The sequence below is a fragment of the Asterias amurensis genome, chromosome 1, assembly GCF_032118995.1.
Source record: "Asterias amurensis chromosome 1, ASM3211899v1".
NCBI lineage: Eukaryota > Metazoa > Echinodermata > Asteroidea > Forcipulatida > Asteriidae > Asterias > Asterias amurensis.
The window spans coordinates 36,167,146-36,187,067 of NC_092648.1; the positions used below are offsets into that span (position 1 = coordinate 36,167,146).

The window sequence follows — 19,922 nt, forward strand, 5'->3', positions numbered from 1 at the left end:
TCTGCACTATGAAATGAATTGTCTAATTATTGCAAAAGATATGAAACACAAATAAATTTGTTGTGGTTATACTTTAATAAAATACAAGAGAGTACAACCACGAATATTTAGAAAAGCCATTGTTTATTAACAATTTTTAACAGGAAGGGAGACATTAGTAGGATTTGTATAATGCCAAATTACAATATGCAAATACAATACGTTTTCAGTTAAACATGGTACTTTCAGGCATACAAGAAAAGCAAGACCAAGACATACCCTTTTTGTCTGCTACTTCACATCTGAGAATAAGCGATCAAACTTAGCTCTTTGTAAAAAATGGATGAGAATCCTCAACTATTTTACATTTGTTTAAACATGAAAATGTATCAAATAAAACAAAAAACACTCTTGTAGAAAACATTATTTTACAACATTTTATAAACCCCTCTAAAAATATTCAGAATTTTGTTCAATCACCTATATTTTGGATAATTGCCATCAAAGAGGTAATTTGTTGGCATGAAATATATACTCTAAACACTACATTTATGAAATCTGTCTTTGAAATCAACAGATTCATTGAACATGACCTTCAGTTTGGAGATGGCACTGCAGATTACTCCAAAAATTGCAAATTGCTTCTGGAGAACCCCAGATTAAACCTGCCCAGAACTCTGTGCATTCGTAACAGAGTTGGTTAGCCCCAAGATGATAGTGACATTTAATGTGGTCTCTTTTTGATAAGGAACAAGATTGCCATTGGTATATGTGTCATGATATGTACAGACTAAAAATAACCAAAAACATAGGTGATTGGAAAAAGTTTTCATACTATTTTTGAGGGGGTTCAGTATGTTTTATTTACAAAACGACAGCTTCATTTTCTTTATCAAAATATTTGCAAATATCAAACTAATGTAAAGTAAGGCTGTGGACGGATTTTTTTAGTCAATCAGTTTATTTATAAATATATATATTGGGCAGTATATGTACATCACAAGTCAAGACTCAAAGTCATTTAAACAAGAAAACTTGCTAACAATTATAAGCTAAATTTAAGTTTCAGCCCCTCTCCCCCACTATAAAGCTCTCTCGTTTAGATATACAACAATTAATTTTGTTCTAAAACCACACTGCTTACACTATCAAGATTAGGGCCCAATTAGATGGAGCTACAGTAACTAAGAAGGAAATATTACTGCTTAAACATTTTTTCTACAAAGTACCAATCACTTCAACAGGACCAGTCAAAAATGGTACATGTGACATGGTATTTTGGCTGGTAACCTCATTCTGGTAAGCATATTGTTGTGCTTTGAAACTTATTGTGCTTAAACAGCTCTATGAAATTGGGCCTAGATTGTTGGCACATGTATGATTATGTATGAATCCCACTCGAGTAATATGCCTGTGATTTTTATTCACAGAGCTCGGGAAAGTACTGAGTATACAGTGCTAACACACATTGGTAATTGTGGACACTATTGGTAATTGTCAAAGACTAGCCTTCACAGTTGGTGTATCTCAACATATGCATAAAATAACAAACCTGTGCAAATTTGAACTCAATCGGTCATCGAACTTGCGAGATAATAATGAAAGAAAAAACCACCCTTGTCACACGAAGTTGTGTGCGTTCAGATGGTTGATTTTGAGACCTCAAGTTCTAAATCTGAGGTCTCGAAATCAAATTCGTGGAAAATTACTTCTTTCTCGAAAACTATGGCACTTCAGTGGGAACCGTTTCTCACAATGTTTTATACCATCAACTTCTCCCCATTACTCGTTTTAGGTTTTATGCTCATAATTATTTTGAGTAATTACCAATAGTGTCCACTGGCTTTAAGGGAAAATAAATCAGAGAAAAACCTCAAGAAACTGTAAATTTATAACATGAAATTGGACAACCTTCTCTTTGTTGTGTTATAAAGGCACAATTGCAGTAAGGATTTAGTGAAGTCAGACCATGCCTGGCTTAGCGTACATCGGCAGGTGATAATAGTTGTAGCTCAAGAAGCTGAGAAGTCTTGTCTCAAGGGATCTCTTGTTGCCGCTTGTCTCGAATTCCTCCTCAAGGTACTTGCGCTCTTTCTTCTCCAGCTGTTGAGGATAGCATGAAAGAGATTGGGTTAAAATAAACCAGCTTCATTGTTTTTCAATACTCATTTTTTGCTTTTATTGTAATTTTGTTGTTCTACCATTACTTATGGATGTTTGATGAAGTGGAAAATAAATTGAAGTGGAAGTAGAACAAATGGTCAAATAGAACTTCAGAAACAGGACAGCAAACAATTTAGGCCTTGAAATCTCTAAATATCAGTGGAAAAAATTGTTTCGGTGGATAATAATTCAGCTCAGGTTGTTGGAAAATGTTTTCTGGGTTATTTTACAAGCGCTACCAATCATAGTAAACGTGACCAACGGCTTAATGGTCAATCCAAAGGATACAGCAATTATGGTTTAGTATCTTGCTCAAGGACACAAGTGCCTTGACCATCACAGGACTCAAACCCACACTCTGCTGATCAGAAACACCAGACCTTGAGTCTCCGTGCTCTTAACTTCTCGGCCACAACACGCAACTTGATGCAAAGTTTGTGATCAAGCTTGATCAAGCATTTGAAGTGTAATTTAAGAACATCTTCTTTTGATTACAACACCAACCTGTAGGTCCTGATCAATCAGTTGTCTGACCTTCTCCTCAAGGGCAGCAACGTTAACAGCCTGAAACAAAACAATCAGGTAAAAATCAAGTGTATGTTAGTTTTGTATTTAGTCTAAGACAAACTTGAAGTCAACTCAACTCATCAAAAGAGTCATAAATGTACTATAAAGAAAAATAATAACTTATGCTCAATATTTGTGACACCCCAAGCCAAAAAGAAAAAAGCACAACTTTGAAACATTGATTATACTGAACTGCCCTTAAAGACACTGGACACTATTGGTAATTGTCAAAGACCAGTCTTCTCACTTGGTGTATCTCAACATATGCATAAAATAACAAAGCTATGAAAATTTGAGCTCAACTGTTCATTAAAGTTGCGAGATAACCATACAAAAAAAAACACCATTGTGACACAAAGTTGTGTGCTTTTAGATGGTTGATTTCGAGACCTCAAGTTCTAAATCTGAAGTCTCGAAGTCAAATTCGTGGAAAATTACTTCTTCCTCGAAAACTATGTCACTTCAGAGGGAGCCGTTTCTTACAATATTTTATATTATCAACCTTTCCCCATTACTCACCACCAAGTAAGGTTTTATGCCAATAATTATTTTGAGTAATTACCAACAGTGTCCACTGCCTTTAAGAGAGGAACACTTTTAGGTCTTACCGGTCTTTGGACCAGAAGCTCTCTGATCTCTTGTCTGAAGTCCAAGAAGCGATCATGGAAGACGGCCAGGGACCAGGTCTCACGGAAGAAGCTGTAAAGGTCTGTTATCAATCCTTCGTCAAATCGAGACACCAGGTTGTTGAGGAATCGCTCATGGAGGTTGTAGAGACAGAGTAGATTGCTGGTGTCCACACTCTATTAAAAACAGAGAACTTATCATCAACAAATTTCCCTTCAGATTATTAATACTAATATTAATCTATATAGCCTTGTATAGCATTTGTATCTACCAAAATATGGTACACTAGGCACTTGAATAAACAGAAACTTTTTAAGACAGGTTTTGAATTTTAGAACTATGAGACTTATTTATGCAGCACCTTATAAGGGTTTTCAAGGTGCTGCGTCACTTTCAGTAGCTACAGCTAGAAACACAGAGGCAAACCCATTCTCTTAGCAATAACTATAACTGGGTTCTTTAACTTGACTTACACAGTACACCTTTGGCTTTACATCCCATCCGAAGGATAAAGCAATAAAGGTCAAGTGTCTTGCTTAAGGACACAACTGACGAGACAAAGAGTTAGGACTAGTCCTAACTTATGACTTGTCCTAGGAGATATGAAAAAACGTATGGCTAGTCCTATGTTAGAACGAGTAACTCGTCTTAACTCGAGATAAGACTAGTCTTAACTCTTTGTGAAATCCACCCCAGGATTCAAACCTATGCTCTGCTGATCAGAAACACCAAATCGGACATAATACACCCTCTATAAAATGCTGTGAGTAGCTGCTGTAAAAGTACTGATGATGAATAATGCAGCACAACAACATTCAATTCATCAGAAATACTCCCCCCTTTGGTTGAAGTTTCTACAAAAAAGGTGTTCAGTCGAAATTCTTAAAGTAGTAGGTGTACCTTTCGAGACAGGCAGGTGACAGTCTGAATATTGCTGTACTGGTTGATATGAAGCCTGAAGTAGTCTTGTGTTGAGCCTTCCTTGTCGCCTGTTAACAACACTCTCCCCTTTGGTACAAACAGAAACACAGCAAAGTTAGTCTAGGACACCTCTCTGCTTTGTACGGCTCATCCAAAGACGTATCAGTACTCTTATGCAACAAAATGTTTTGTCGTTTGTGTTCCCTATCTCCTGTAGTAAACCAAGCCCCTCCCCAGCCCCACCCTTTTATTACCATACTCATCGGTTCATTCCCTGCTTTCTGGGGTTTTTAGCTCATTGATAATTTATTATATCAATATCAACCACAAGGGAAAATGACTGGGTGAATTTTAAAAGATTTTTTGGGCTGAACAAAGAGTTGACTAGAGTGGGATTCGAACCTCCGGATTAACGTGCCGGCGCTCTACCAACTGAGCTATCTAGCTCTCTGTTGGCTGTGTCCCCATTTTGTCAATATCTTTGGTTCTTCGTTCAACCCCACAAATCATTTAAAAATTTACCCAGTCAGTTTCCCTTGTGGTTTGTATTGATATCTGAAACAAAAAGTCGCATCCCCTAAAGGTGATCCCCTGGCTGCCGCTTCCCAGGTTGTATCGTAATTTGGGTGTGATCCCTGGCTACACGCCAGTTCACGGTTGTATGGATTCTGACTGGCACCCAGAACAAAGATATTGACAAAATAGGGACACCGCCAATATAGGGCTAGATAGCTCAGTTGGTAGAGCGCTGGCACGTTAATCCGGAGGTCGTTGGTTCCAATCCAACTCTAGTCACTTCTCTGTTCAACCCCCAAATTTTTACATGGAATATGGACATGGTGATTGCATATTTTTTCATTTTTTATATTCTTTATTCTTTATATAATTATTTTGTTTGCGATAACACAATGTGTGTGTCTTCTTGCCAGGTAATTTTTTTTTTTTTAGAGAACTGTCTTGCTACATATTCTACTACCGTGGAGTAGATTTTCGGATTTCGGGAGACTTCGCATTTCTGAAAAGAACTGTCTAGCTTTTTAACTAACTCCGGGTAAAAACCGAAATAAATACTAATTATTTTTGTTATTAATTCTGGTTGTGAAGCCAGGTATTCTCAGAAAAGTGAACTTTATCACTGTACTAGCCAAGATTCCCAATCATGGAGAGAAGACAACGAAAGGAAGTTTCAGTTTAGATGTGGGAGGAAAACCCCACATAAATATTCCAGGGAAAAATCCTTGCAATCAGAAAGAGACTGAAATCCCAATCCACATAGTGCCCCCGGCTGGATTTTAACCATGTTCATGGAGGTGGAAGGCATGGAAAGATACCACGACGCCCATCCGACCACCGAAGGTTGACAACCGGACTTATTCACTTACATAATCAAGCTGCGCCATGTCAGCCTCTAATGGCGTGTCCAAACTCGGCTTGCCAAAATGAAGGTATCGCAAACCACCCGGCAGGTCTGCCCCTTTGACTTTAGCCTCCAAGTAGATTGGGATCAGAGGAACGGGCTCGATGGGTGGACTGGTGTCTGTCTCCAGGGTGGGATCGAAGAGTCTCAACATGGTGGACGCAAGGGCACTGCCTACTTCCTTGGAGTTGAAGTTTGCATGGGACCTATAGAAATAGTTCAACTGGTTTTTAGAAGAGTGCATTGCTTCAAACCATTTAAGTTTCTTTCCATCATAAGTGCTCTAGTTTTCCAGAGAAAACAAAAAACCATGACAGTAATTGTGTGGTTGGGTTTATTCACAGAAAGATAGTATTTCCTTTGATGATCACAAACAGTGTTTAAAGAAATAAACAACAAGGGGTACTGAGTGGTTAAATTTTTAAATAGTTGGTTTTTTACTCAAGCTGGCTGTGAACCAACGACCTCCGGAATAAAATACCGACGCTCTACCACCTGAGCTCACCAATTAGATTTTTTGTAATGGTTTTTTAATTTTATTTTGACCATTGAAATAATGCACATCACGTGACATGCTCTCAACCAATAGCAAGAGTTGTTACAAACTGACTTAATCAGCTGTATCAGGTAACACTACTCACCATTGGTCAGCGTGGTATTTACGCTGGAACTTTGTGAGTGGTCCCGCCCCTCTGATGGCCAGATCGTTGGTGTGGAAGTTGGCATCGATGACCAACTTGCCATCAAACACTAAACAGCTGTCATTTATTGCTGTGTACAGGTGTAGGCAAAGAAAAAACACAAAGATATGATATAAACAGTTTGTGAACGCCAGTTACGATTCGATCAGTTTAAGCCTAACAAACAGTTGATCTCCAAGGCAGTATCTAGCAACACAGTCCAGCATTCTCCTGAAGACAATCAGAGCATACAGATCCAAATGTTGAGTTGTCAACCAGCGGTTCATTTGAAAACCATTAATACTCAAAATGGTGCTACCTTATTACTATCCCTGTTCATAAGACTGCTTTTAGACCATTCCTCTAACTTTCTGAACTCAATGGGGAGCATACAACACATCAACCCAACCCAAATGTTGAATTTTTTTTCCGTTTGGTTTCGTTTTTGTTGAAAAATTTAACCTTACTTTCTTTCCACCCAAAAAAAATCAACACATTGATATTTCATATATATCTTTGAGGTAATTATATTAAGAAATTCTGACCCGTAAAGTTTTACCTTTGAATGTGTCGTAATCAACCGCCTTGTTGTTGAAACAGAAGAAAGCAGAGCATTCCAGTTTGAGAGGTTTAGTGTCGCAGGTGAATGAGGCACAGTACAACTCCTCCCCTCCCTTACCGTCATTCCACTGGGCAAGATAATAACCTAAACAACCAAGATAATAATAATAATAATAATAGAAATTGTAGGGCTGACCAGGTTAACATCCCCTGGGACTTTAACATTCAGACTGATCATGTTATAGAACATAGGCGTCCGGATGTTGTAGTCTTAGACGGGACAAAGAAGATGTGTCGTCTCATTGACACAGCTGTGCCGTGGGAGATATAAGGATAGCTTTGGAGGGTGATTCACTGGGATCTGTGTAAGAAATTTGGTGTCCAAGTGACTGCAAAATAGTAGAACCAGGTTCCGGAGAAAGTTGCAGAGACCGAACAGGTCAAGACTCTTTGGGACTTAAACATTTAGGCTAATTATGTAATAAAACATAGGCGTCAGGATGTTGGAGTCTTAGATAAAGGCAAAGAAGATATGTAATCTCAGTGACATAGCTGTGCCGGGAGATAAAAGGGTAGCTTCGAAGGAGATGGAAAAGATCCAGAAGTAACAAGACTTGGCCAGGGAACTTCATAAGATTTGGCAAGTAAAAGGGCAACCAAGGTACTGACATGGGGCAAGGATTGTCTACGTTGCCCCCATGAAGCATCTGGCCTGCATCTTGCTAAGTGTTTTTTAAACTGGGAAAATAGAATTAGCTGTTGGAAACTGCTTACAACCCAAAAGGACCCATGGTTTTAATGCAAGTAATTTGCGCCTTGAACACCCAGCAGGGTGGATACATGCGCATTACAAGTCTTATTATTATTATTATTATTATTATTATTATTATTATTATTAATATTATTGTTAATGACCTGACTTTTCAACCCTAGCATAGTCTTTCTGGAAGTCTAAAAAAAATTAATGACAACACACACAACACACATAAACAGGTAAACAAAAGTAACAAAAGCAGTGAAGTGGAAACACATAAACAGAATAAACAGAGAGGTAGAGAGACAGAAAGCACACAGAAAAAGCCCAAGGAGAAAGACTCTGCTAGTAACTATTTATTGCAAATAAACGGTCATTTTGGTCCCAATCTATTGGTTTGGAACAACTAATTTTCTCAGAAATAGCAATGGGTAAATAATAAATATTGAGACAAAAGTGGGGGGGGGGGTAAACAGAAGTGGCCTGTTTAACCACAAGAATTGGAAACACGAAAGACACAACTTTGACTATAAGTTTGGGTGAGCGACCAGAAACTGTGAAGTAGCTCTCGAATTCACTGTATCAACCATACCCAAGTGCATAGTTCATAGTTCGATATATACAATCTCCCTGTGCTCTATGGTTTCTGTAAGTCTAATCGCCACCCTAACTTGCTCATAGCCGCCTCTCCTTGACTGTTCATGACTGCTTACCTTCAAACATCTGTACACCCTCCGCCGCAATGCCTTCATGCACCGTCTCTTCCACCTTGGCGTTATTGAAACATGTCACGCTGTACTTGAGAGGAGGTTTGATGAAGCAGATCCGTGAGCCCGGAAGACCGATATCAAGCAATGACTGAACAGCGCTGTAGGCGTCCAGGGAACTCCCATAAATGATTGCCTTACCTGTAACAAGTGGGGGAAAAGATTCATGAGGATTTTTTCTACCGAGTTACTCATATTTGAATGATTGCACTATTAAAAATGTTGACTCTGACAAAAGCCAGTAGTGTTGTTGAAGCACGCGGCCAACATTGGTAATTGTCAAAGACCAGGGCTGCAGCCCCACTCGCACAAAAGACTACAACCGTTTGCGCAAGCGTTTGCGATTGTTCTAATTGGAACCATTGGTTACACACTTTGTGATGTCAACATGGCGGCGCTCTGTAATCAAGCAGTACTTATTGTTAGTACATGACACTGTTTAAGATACGTATATTCCAACCAAACGATGAAAAAGATTTGTTAAGAGAAAGAACACTAGATATAATACGTACCCTCGCTGTTGAGAAAGTATTTGTTGATCCACTTGACTACCCGGCAAGCATCGTACTCATCATTCACCGTGAAGACGTTCTTGGGCACCCGACCCTTGTAGTAAGAGTTGGGACTCTGAGGGAGGGAGGCGTTGGTCACCAGCTTGGTTGAAACCTCTGCCCCCGTAGGGCAGCTAGTCTGGTACTGCTGACCTGTACATAGGATCAGGTGATCGTAGGGTACCCTGGCTCCTCCTGCAACTTTCACATACTTGCTGCCTCTGGTTTTTTAAAGAGTAAAGTGGATTCTTTAGACCATAGCTGCAAAATGTCGATATTGGTTGCACTCTTACACCAATATGTGATAAGCACTGTACAGTTGGTGCTTTCCAAATGTCCTGCAGGAAAGTCCTGCATGACAACAAATCAACAGGCATACGGCTAAGGAGAGTTTCATACCCACAACTTCTTTACATAGAGTAGACGTCCTCACCACTAGACCACCGAGTGTGACTGGTGACAAGAGACCAGTCCGAACCATGTATTCAGCAGCAGGGACCGCTACAATTTAATTATAGTAATTGCACTAGTGATACAAATGTCCCGGTCGTAACACTTGTGTCTCTGAGCAAGACACTTAACTATATTTGTTCTCGCCACCCAGGGGTAAATGGGTACCTGTGAGGGCAGAGTTGGTTCTTGTGATTGATTTAGCCGAGTAGCGCATATTAATGTTGCACAGGCTGCATACTCCCCACCGGGGAGCTGAGATGGTTTAAGGAGTGATTTAAGGCCCAGTGACCAGGGGTAATAATGTGAAGCGCTTTGGGACGCCCTCCGGGTGTGAAAAGCGCTCTATAAAAACGGGTTAATATTATTATTATTATTGTTTATGTTAGTACATCTGTTGGTTTTATCCTTACACTGATGTGTACTAAGCACTTTTATTTAGTGCTTTCTCATGTATCTTCAGTTTGCAGTGACACCATGTATATGTTTCTACTGTGCTGTGTAGTCATCGTCAGTAGACTAGACAGTCTAATCCAAATAAGACTAATTAAGAACTCACTCCAAGACAGTGAAGTTAATAACGACAAGTTCCCTATTAACTTCTCATTTAGACGAAAGTAGTTGTCCTGGCCAATATCTTACCTGGCCGGTTAATATGTTGTAAAACCAAACACTTATTTTCCCCTTCTGAAATATATAAATCATTTAAGTGCAATGTGCTATACCTGTTGATGGCCACCATCTTTGCCTGGACAACATTGACCCATGAACGGAGGGACACCTGAGACAGTTGATCCTGGGTATAGCAGTGGCTCATAGAGAGGAACTTGGCTCGGACTGCATCGGGGGCCAGTTCACCAGGAAGACCGTTTGGCGCAATCAGCACCAGGTTGTTGAACCGTAGATGGGGGCTGTCAAAAACAAACATTAATATTATAATATTGTATACCTCATGTCAAAGTATACTTGATTAGCCAGAACCCAATTTCATATAGATAATAATAAAAAATAATAAAAGACTTCTCGACAGAAGTCTTTTACTCCTATCTCAAAGCACACAAATTCGTCCAACAAGGGTGTTTTTTCTCTCATCTCTTTCTTGCAACTTCGATGACCAATTTAGGTCAAATTTTCACAGGCTTGTTATTTTATGCTTATGATGGGATACACCAAGTGAGAAGACTGGTCTTTGACAATTACCAAACGTGTACCTTCCCTTTATAATAACCAAATTACTTTTAGGTGAAATGTTTCTCAGAATGCTTTTTCTATCGAAAGCTGTTGTAGGCTTCTAACCAAAGGTATTTATTACCATTGATTTTAACATAACATAACATAACAATTCAAATTTATAAGGCGCTATATTCCATCAAGATCAGCGCACTAGAAAGAAATTAACTTGGAAAAAGGTGAGTCTTAAGGACTTTACGAAAAGCAGAAAGAGTATTAGATTCCCTAATGGCAGTTGGGAGATTGTTCCAAATCATTGGCCCAGCCACACTGAAAGCCTTTTGACCTAAAACTTTGTTTGCTCGGGGAACATTCAAGCGAGTGATGTCAAGTGTGGACCAAAGAAATCATGGAGGAGTGTAATATGACAGTAAAGTGGTAATATAATGACGTGTAGTTTTGTTAAAGCATTTAAAAACGAGAAGAGCAATCTTAATTTTATAGAGTGATAACCAAACAGATACCTTTCCGTTATCAGGGCCCAATTTCATTGAGCTGCTTAAGCACACAATTTTGCTTAAGCAAAAAAATCCTTGCTTAGTAAAATCAGATTACCGGCCAAGATTCCATTAAATTGTTATGCTAAGTAAACAACAGCTAAATACCAGTCACAAGCAATGTATATGGCATGAAATTTTTTGCCAGTAACATGTGAAAAATAAGCAAGCTATTTTCGTGCTTAAGCGATTTTTTTGCTTAAGCAGCTCTATGAAATTGGCCCCAGTTTCCTACTGAGAAAAAGTGAGCAGGATACTGGTCACTATCTGACTATGGTACATGTGAAATGGTATTATTTATGGCTGTCAACTTCATTCTGGTATTACTCTATGAAATTGAAAATTATAGACTTCATGACAGCCTTTTTATCCGGATGATATTATAGTTTTATGTGGTTCATCTTTCTGTGAAAGTTTCCTCAAACAACTCACCAGAATGCCAAAGTTTCAAGAAAAGCCATTCCTATATCTGAAGCACCAACAACGACCACACGTGCATTGATTGTGACCTTGGGTTCAAGGGTCAACTTCCGGTTCATGTGACTCAATGCATACTTCTCCTGTCGAAAAACAAAACCACACACAAAATATATTGTAATTTTTCTTAATTTTTCTAGACTAGCCCACAGCGGACAATTTATTATGACTGGAACAACTTCAGAGCGCCCCAAATTGTTTGCCAGCAGCCAATTGGCTGATGTAAATGTAGGGCAGCAATAAAAATATTTGTGTAAATGAAATGAAAAAATGTCTACCTGAACATTCCTAACAAACACAACAACAAATCTGTTTGCAAATGAAACAAACAGACAGACACTTACATCGCACACACAAATAATAAGACTTAAAAGTTTACCTTTTCTTTGAGGACTCTCTCAGACGGAGCGTTGCCTTTAAGCTGATCCACCGGATAAATAATCTGCCTCCTTCCTCTCACTGGTACCATGTAGTTTAAGCTGGTAACCAAGGAATGCTTCTTCCGCACCTTTCAAAAAGAAGATTATATTGTATTGATTTGGAATTAACATGCAAAAACCTTGGCTTTTATCAATACATGGAAAGTACTGAAGAAATTATATTCTTTATCCCCGCAGCAAAAAATGACACCTATGTAATCGTTGAGGTACCTGCTACTAAGGGTTTGAACTGCCTCTAGCCTCTCGGCTAGCTTGGTGGTATGCTGGTGAGTAATCTGCTCAAGCAATGCAAAGGTCATGGGTTTGAGTCCCACCCGAGTGTATTGCCTGTGGTTTTTTGTTCACAGAACTTGGGAAATTACCGAGTACGGTGCTTAATACACATCGGTGTGAGAGCGAAAATTTTTTATTTTTATTTTCTTTATCCTTGATGCAAAAATTAACTCTGTACATGTCTGTATTGTGCAGATGCATTAACCACAAAATATGACGTTTAACAGTACGTTGAATAAGCCTTTTTGAGGTATGGCGGACACGATGCTACAACACTGTAAAGTTGTGGTAAATTTGTGCGTATTGACCATAGAAATAGAACGCATGTTATTCAGTGAAGTGTGCATTTTAGGCGACGCAGCGTTTACACGTAAACCTAATGACCACCAACATGGTGAGCGTGGCATCAGTCGCGGCGTGTGACGAGCGCGTATCACGTCCGCCATACCTCAAAAAGGCTTATGAACTTTGTCCTGTGCTTTTTCTTTAAAACAGGCATGACATTTGACCCTTTGGAAAAAAGAAGAAATATTTTATTGAGTACAAGGGCTTCACGTACAGATGGTGTAACCTTTATATACTATTCAGGCCTTATCAATGACAATTTTGTCGCAAAATGAGAAAACAAGATAAAGTAGAAAGAATATCATGCCTGTTAGAGGCAGTGGACACTATTGGTAGTTACTCAAAATAATTATTAGCAATAAAATGGGGAGAGGGTGATAGTACAAAACATTGTGAGAAACGGCCCCCTCTGAAGTATCATAGTTTTTGAGAAAGAAGTAATTTTCCACACATTTGTTTTCGAGACCTCAGAATTAGTTTTTGAGGTCTTGAAATCAAGAAAGCACATAACTTTGTGTGACAAGGGTGTTTTTTCTTCCATTTTTTTATCTTGCAACTTCGACGACCAATTGAGCTCAAATGTTCACAGGTTTGTTATTTTATGTATGTATATGTTGTGATACACAAAGTGGAAAGACTAAACTTTGACAATTACCAACAGTTTCCAGTGTCTTTAAATACTACCTACAGTCCCCTTACCTCCTCTGACGCATAGGGCGGGTACACAGGGTAGTAGAGACACGTAAAGTGGGCCTGGCGTAGTACCTCTTTCATCAAGTGTTTAGTCTGATGCTGGAATATGGGATTGAGGGCCAGATGGTGAAGGTGACCATGCTCATCTCGGCGGTGGTGATTGAAGTAGATGAAATCTTCGATGTTGTAGTGGGAGCGGATGTACTCGATATCCTCCTCCTGACGTGTTATGGCCACGCCCACCACTTGGTTCAGACAGGTAGCGACAAAGGCTTGGATTGGTGTACCATCCTTGAGTTGGGGAGGGAAATAATCAATGAAAACAAACTATAACAAAGGGGATGCCAACCTTGATGAGATTTTTATAACTTTTCTATATTGCCAATTTTCTATAAAATTGAAGGCATACATTTGGTAACCACCCTTAAAATAAATGGCATTAAAAACCTTTGCTAAGAAGCCTTCCAGCAGTGTTTGATAGTATAAAGCATTTTAAGAAACATTACTCTTTAAAGTAATGTGGTAATTGTACAAAGAACCAGCTGTCGATTTCACCAAACTCTTCCTAACTTAGGATTAATCTTAGGACTTAAGACGGGTTCAGATCCGTAGCCAAATACGTAGGACCGATGAACCCATCTTAAGTAGGAAGGGTTACTCGTCCTAACACCAGTTAGGATGAATCCACTGCAGGGTCGTGGAGGTAGTAGGCCAGAAAAGATCCACTACACCAAACCCGACCATGAGTAAAGTTGTGTTCCATTGATCACAATTCGGATTTCTGTTATTGGCCTGAGCGTTAATTATGTTCTGCTTAATGCAGGGTGTGCCATCGGAGGGCAAACAAACCGACCAGAGGTCAGCGTTAAAGACCCAAGACATGTCTTTAATGATTTGGGGTTGAAGAAAGAAAAATTTACTGGAGCGGAATTTGGACCAACGACCTCCAGATTAACGTCCGAGTGCTCAACCAACTGAGCTCTCTATGGACTATTATTTGATACAAGTCTTCAATATTTCACATCAATACATTCTATAGACCCTATGCATTGATGTCATCCAGTCGCCATCGTAGAGGTACACAATGACGCACAATCAAAACGCACTGATTTGTACGAGCGGCGCTCTACTGATATGACATCATGTGCAAAAGGTCTATTCTTACCGGATCTCTCCTAGCCTTGTTAAACTGTCTAAGATCAGTCATCAGTCCTTCCTTGTTGTCTACATGTTGTATCAAGTCCTCCACCCCTTGCTCGTCGGTGGTACAGGCCGGCCGAACCTCGAAGGATTGAAGAAGGCCGCATCTGTTGAATACATACAGCTCTTGAGCAAGGATGCTGGGGCACTTAGGGGTGACTCTCTGTCGGTTGGAAAACATAAAAAAGGAATAATAAACAGATACAGTATGTTATGTTTGAAGAAAACAGAAAAATGCAATTTCAAATGTTTGTAAAAAAAATAATTTGTAAAAACTATAAGCCTCAAGCATGATATTTTGTAGGATTTGAAACTTTGCATGGTGGTAAAAACGATATGGAAAGGTTTGCGGTAACACCATGTAATGACTATCTCTCATGAGTTGGGGTGGTTCTGAAAAGAACCGTTGTTTTTCACTTGACGTTTCGATCAGTATGCTCTGATCGTCTTCTGTAGATAGGAGGATATTTGTATTTTTGTCGCAGCTCATTACAACAACATATGGAGACTGTTTGAGGAAAATTTTGTATGTCACTTTCATGAAAAGGTTGCAATGCATAATTATTGCAATTCAAAAAGTAAAGCTCTTGAAGGATTTAAAGTATAAACATGTAAACAACTGAAAACTTAAAATGAAGAAGATGGATTTTGTACAAAATGTGTCAGTTTGCAGTGCCATCGCTGAAGTATGTGAGACAAACATCACAGTTCCTGATATTTCACACATATATTTCACATGGCATTTAAGATCATTGAGCAATAGCGCAATCAAATACAACAGTGCACAATTTCATAGAGCTGCTTAAGCACAAATAGTAGCTAAGCACAACACAAATATGCTTACCAGAATCCGGTGACCTACCAAAATACCATTTCTCATGTACCATATCTGTGACTGGTATCATGCTCAATTTTGCAGAGCAGAAAATTATTAAGCAATAGTCAGTGCTTAGAAGCAGCTCTATGAAATTGGGCCGGGAGGTTTTCTGTTTTCTGCTTACCACAAAGCTCTGAAGGAGAGGGAACTCTGGTACCATGTGGGGCATGGTGAGTATACAAAACTCCTTATCAGGAAACAGAGAAAATGCCATGGGTAGAAAGTCCAGAGATCTGTGGATAAAAACATTTATTCTATCATGATCGGGGGCAACTTGCGCCACAGCACATTGCTAATTATTAAATGGTGCTATAAATGGATCAGGTCTCATAATTCAAACGTCCCAAATCTTGCAGGAAATACTTTATCAGCGCCAAGAGCGTCGCTGAGTGACGGACGTGCATGTTATATAAGAAGTCACTATTTTTATTATTATTGTATAGAATACACTAAAGATAACTAGTGGTTATAGCATGTGATGAAAATCTCTGGTTACACACAACTGGTGCTAGGTTTAATAATTGAGGAACTCTAAACCTGGAGGCTGAGAAACCTGGAGGCTGAAAAACCAGTATTTTCCTGCAAGGTATGTGGGAGTATGTTTTAATTATCAGACCTACTCGTTAGCACCATGTAATGGTTAACGAGGTGCTGTGGCGCATTATGCTGCCAATCAAACCAGGACTATGGTGCGGTAGAAAACGAATGTCAGGCATCATTTCCTCACCGTAATGATGGAAATGGCATCCGCTGTGGTTTAGTCTTATACCCCTGCGAAAAAATATGTCCGACTTTATCTCATATCATACATTCATGCTCTATCCTCCAGCAAAGGCCAAGTTCGACACAACATTTTTCTGACAGATTTTGTCCTAAAGTACCAAACTTTTACCTCATTTCATATTTTTCATCAATGCAGAATAGCTGAATGGTGAAGCCGTTGGACTCTCCGTGATACACTGGATCAAACCTTGGGGTGGGGAGAGCGGGTTCTGGGGTAGGGCTTGGTTCTGGTACCGCTGGGGTGACATCGGTGTCCCCTTGTGCTGAGACTAGTGACTCACTCTTCTGTAGAAAGGAGAAACGGAATTATGTTGATGGAGATGAAAATTGTTATTTTATGTTTCAAATCTTGCTTTTCGGGGTCAATTGAAGACAGCCTTAGAGATGTCTAGTATCACTTGTTGGTAGGTGGATGCTTGTTCTCAAACGTTACGGGCTCATTGCCACACTCCAATACAAGCATCCACCTTGTTGATAACTTTGTGGCATTGCATGGTGAGGTATCAGTATATAATTGGTTTGCGACAATACCATCTACTTGCCAGGCAGATTTTGTTCTTAGAGAACCGTCTTTCTTTAGTCTACTACCCCGGAGTAGATTTTTCGGATGTTCAGGAGACTTCTCAGTTCTGATAAGAACTGTCCTGCTTTTTAACTACTAACCGGGCGGAAGGTATAGAAAATTAGCTGGGACTACTACTTTAGCTTATAGGATTAACTGCACTACCGCGGAGTCAGTTCTTGAATTGATCTCAATGTTTCGACTAGCTTGCTCTAGTCATCGTCAGAAGACTGTCTGACGATGACTAGAGCAAGCTAGTTGAAATGTTGAGTTCAATTCAAACGCAGAGACCATTAGCAGAAATGTTGCTTCAGCACATGCATACATCAGGTTAATAAAGATCTGTTGCTTAAATGGCTAGTGCAGATATTCATAGAGAATGGTGACTAAAATTAGACTCTAGTTACCTTTGACCCGGTTGACCTGACCGATTCTGCATCTTCATGTTCACTCATCAAGGAGGCAACACTGGTGTAGAAAAATACACAAGATAATGTATAGAAGCTTGTTAGTGGGATTTGATAAATGTGTGAGGCATTGCATGGTGAGAAACAATTAATGTATATTTGGTTTGTGATAACACCATGTTTGTATCTACTACAGGGTAGATTATGTACTTTCGTAAACTTGTATCGCTACAAATTCTACTACCGCGGAGTAGATTTTTTTGGAATTCAGGAGACTTAAATTTCTACTCCCGCAACGTAGATCTTTGGAATTTGGGAGACTTCTCACTTCTGATCAGAACTGTCCTTCTTATTAACTGCTTCCTGGGCAGAAGGTAGGACATCGACTACTGCTTTCGCTTAGTGGATTGAGGGGACCTCTTGTTATTAACTTCACTGCCGCGGATTGAGCTCAACGCTTCAAGTAACATGCTCTAGTCATCATCAGAAGACTGAAAAGTGTAAGACATATTAGCTTATTTATAGGAGTCGCATGTTTTGTTTTTTATATACCAAACTGCAATAGCATTATTACCTTGCCATGTGCACATCACTTAGCTTGGATTGAATCTTGACATCTGTTGACTCGACTCCACTGGCTGTGAAAGTAAACCATAAGAGTGCAATGAATTTTGGGAAACAGGTGGTGAACAGATGGTTACAAACAGAGTATTGACGAAGACATCACTTTTTACAGTACACACCTTTTAGAAAAGTACTTGCAATCTACGGTCACGGTTGTAAATATAACTGAATGTAGTAATCGTAAGAAAGAGCTGGATGAATAAATAGAGCAATGACTCTTTGGCGAATTGAAAATTGACGTTTGGACAGTTATTATTTTTCATGTCTGACCTTGTGCTGTAAGATTTAGAAATTCACAGATCTTCATTCACAGTCAATAATCTGCAAGATTGTGACCTTCAACCCCGGAACGCAACCCCTATGCATATCAGAAGCACTGCCCTACCTTTAGGTGTCTTTTAAAGGCAGTGGACACTATTGGTAATTACTCAAAATAATTATCAGCATAAAATCTTACTTGGTAACAAGTAATGGGGAGCTGTTGATAGTATACAACATTGTGAGAAATGGCTCCCTCTGAAGTAACATAGTTTTTGAGAAAGAAGTAAATTTCCGCGAATTTGATTTCGAAACCTCAGATTTAGAATGTGAGGTCTCGAAATCAAGCATCTGAAAGCACACAGCTTCGTAGGACAAGGGTGTTTTTTCTTTCATTATTATTTCGCAACTTCGATGACCGATTGAGTTCAAATTTTCACCCGGGTTTGTTACTTTATGCATATGTTGAGAACCACCAAGTGAGAAGACTGGTTTTTGACATTTACAAATAGTGTCCAGAGTCTTTAAGTCTGACAGCCGAAACGCCTTGTGTCACACTATTTCTTTGGGCAATAAACCACATCACTAATTCTTCATTGTAAAGCTGCTGTTTTTGTTTTGTTTTTGAAGGCTGCTCCTTGACAAAAGCCCAGCTTCTTGGAACATGCCATAAGATTTACTTTTGTTGACTGTACTTTTTTTTTCTTGATGGTGATATGTGGAAATAAATGTTGTTTTGAATTATATTCCCATGGAACTTTATCAGTGGGGCGATGCTTACCACTGGTTCCAGGCTTAGGCTGTGCAGGCGTACTCAGTGTTGATGGTAGGGTACCAGCGGGTGTGGTTTTACTACCACTTCCTGGTCTTACTGTAGTGGCCGGAGTTGGTATGGTGCCGTCACCTAACGGAAAAAAACAGGAAAAAAAAAAAACGATTATAAAACTTACTAAACTTCTCTTTGTAAAAAGAACCACAAGTCTAAAAGGATTCTCTCTTTTATCGAAAGAATGTTATTCAACAACTATATGTGCAACTTAAAAATGTTTTTTTTTATAACAGTTTTTCCCCTTTCTCTGCAGAACCACTGATCACATCCACAACCACCTCAGATGTGAAAACAGCTACTTCTGGCCAGTTTACCAATAAATTTCGCCAGCTGCTGATTATCAGTTGCTTTGAAAAAGCTGAACATTGACTAGCAATACCGTCAGCAAATAACTATCGATCATCAGATAGCAGAAAATATTCCTTAACCATTTTCTGCTACGCAAAAAAGAGCAAGATGATACCACTCACGTGTTGTACATAAGGCATGGTATTTTAGTTGGTAAACATTACAGTAACCATACATTTGTTGTGTTTAACTACTTCCTGCTCTATGAAATTGGTCCCTGAACTAGACGCCAGTGTACTTGACGGCTCGACCTTGACATTCAAGTCAGGGTTTTAGAGACAAAGAACTGGATTGATTATTAGTGTTATGACACACCTCTATTGGACTGACACTCACCCTTCTTGCTGGAGATTGAGCTGGATCTGGACATCGGTTTGTCTGGTCCATGTTGACTACCTTCATGATCATCAGCTGTGACTGGTTGTTCAGCTACAATAAAAGGACAAGATAGCTTAGTTGGTAGAGCAATCTAACCCATGGTTGAGCCCATGATGACCCTAGGCCCCAGCCAATTTCCTACCTTCTGCCCAGGTAGTAATTAATAAGCAGGACTGGGTTTTTTAAGCACTAAGAAGTCTCCCAAACTCTAGAAAAATCTATTCTGCGGGAGTAGAGAAGTGGCCTGAAGAAATCTTACTTGGT

General features: G+C 39.4%; 1 protein-coding gene across 1 annotated transcript in view; it reads right to left on the minus strand.

Moving 5' to 3' along the window:
• Nucleotides 1-104: 104 nt before the first annotated feature.
• LOC139938538 (cilia- and flagella-associated protein 61-like) overlaps nucleotides 105-19,922 on the minus strand; it is a 28,869-nt gene continuing 9,051 nt past the window's right edge. Inside the window, exons 8-27 of the mRNA XM_071934111.1 lie at nucleotides 19,617-19,709; nucleotides 18,885-19,007; nucleotides 17,796-17,859; nucleotides 17,222-17,282; nucleotides 16,362-16,537; nucleotides 15,594-15,702; nucleotides 14,558-14,755; nucleotides 13,399-13,683; nucleotides 12,021-12,149; nucleotides 11,597-11,724; nucleotides 10,163-10,348; nucleotides 8,949-9,208; nucleotides 8,383-8,577; nucleotides 6,914-7,060; nucleotides 6,316-6,445; nucleotides 5,640-5,880; nucleotides 4,237-4,344; nucleotides 3,318-3,512; nucleotides 2,647-2,706; nucleotides 105-2,082 (exon numbers count right to left, since the gene is read on the minus strand). Coding sequence (XP_071790212.1) covers nucleotides 1,942-2,082; nucleotides 2,647-2,706; nucleotides 3,318-3,512; nucleotides 4,237-4,344; nucleotides 5,640-5,880; nucleotides 6,316-6,445; nucleotides 6,914-7,060; nucleotides 8,383-8,577; nucleotides 8,949-9,208; nucleotides 10,163-10,348; nucleotides 11,597-11,724; nucleotides 12,021-12,149; nucleotides 13,399-13,683; nucleotides 14,558-14,755; nucleotides 15,594-15,702; nucleotides 16,362-16,537; nucleotides 17,222-17,282; nucleotides 17,796-17,859; nucleotides 18,885-19,007; nucleotides 19,617-19,709 — 3,029 coding nt within the window. The 3' untranslated portion in view covers nucleotides 105-1,941. The remainder of the gene's footprint in view (nucleotides 2,083-2,646; nucleotides 2,707-3,317; nucleotides 3,513-4,236; nucleotides 4,345-5,639; nucleotides 5,881-6,315; nucleotides 6,446-6,913; nucleotides 7,061-8,382; nucleotides 8,578-8,948; nucleotides 9,209-10,162; nucleotides 10,349-11,596; nucleotides 11,725-12,020; nucleotides 12,150-13,398; nucleotides 13,684-14,557; nucleotides 14,756-15,593; nucleotides 15,703-16,361; nucleotides 16,538-17,221; nucleotides 17,283-17,795; nucleotides 17,860-18,884; nucleotides 19,008-19,616; nucleotides 19,710-19,922) is intronic.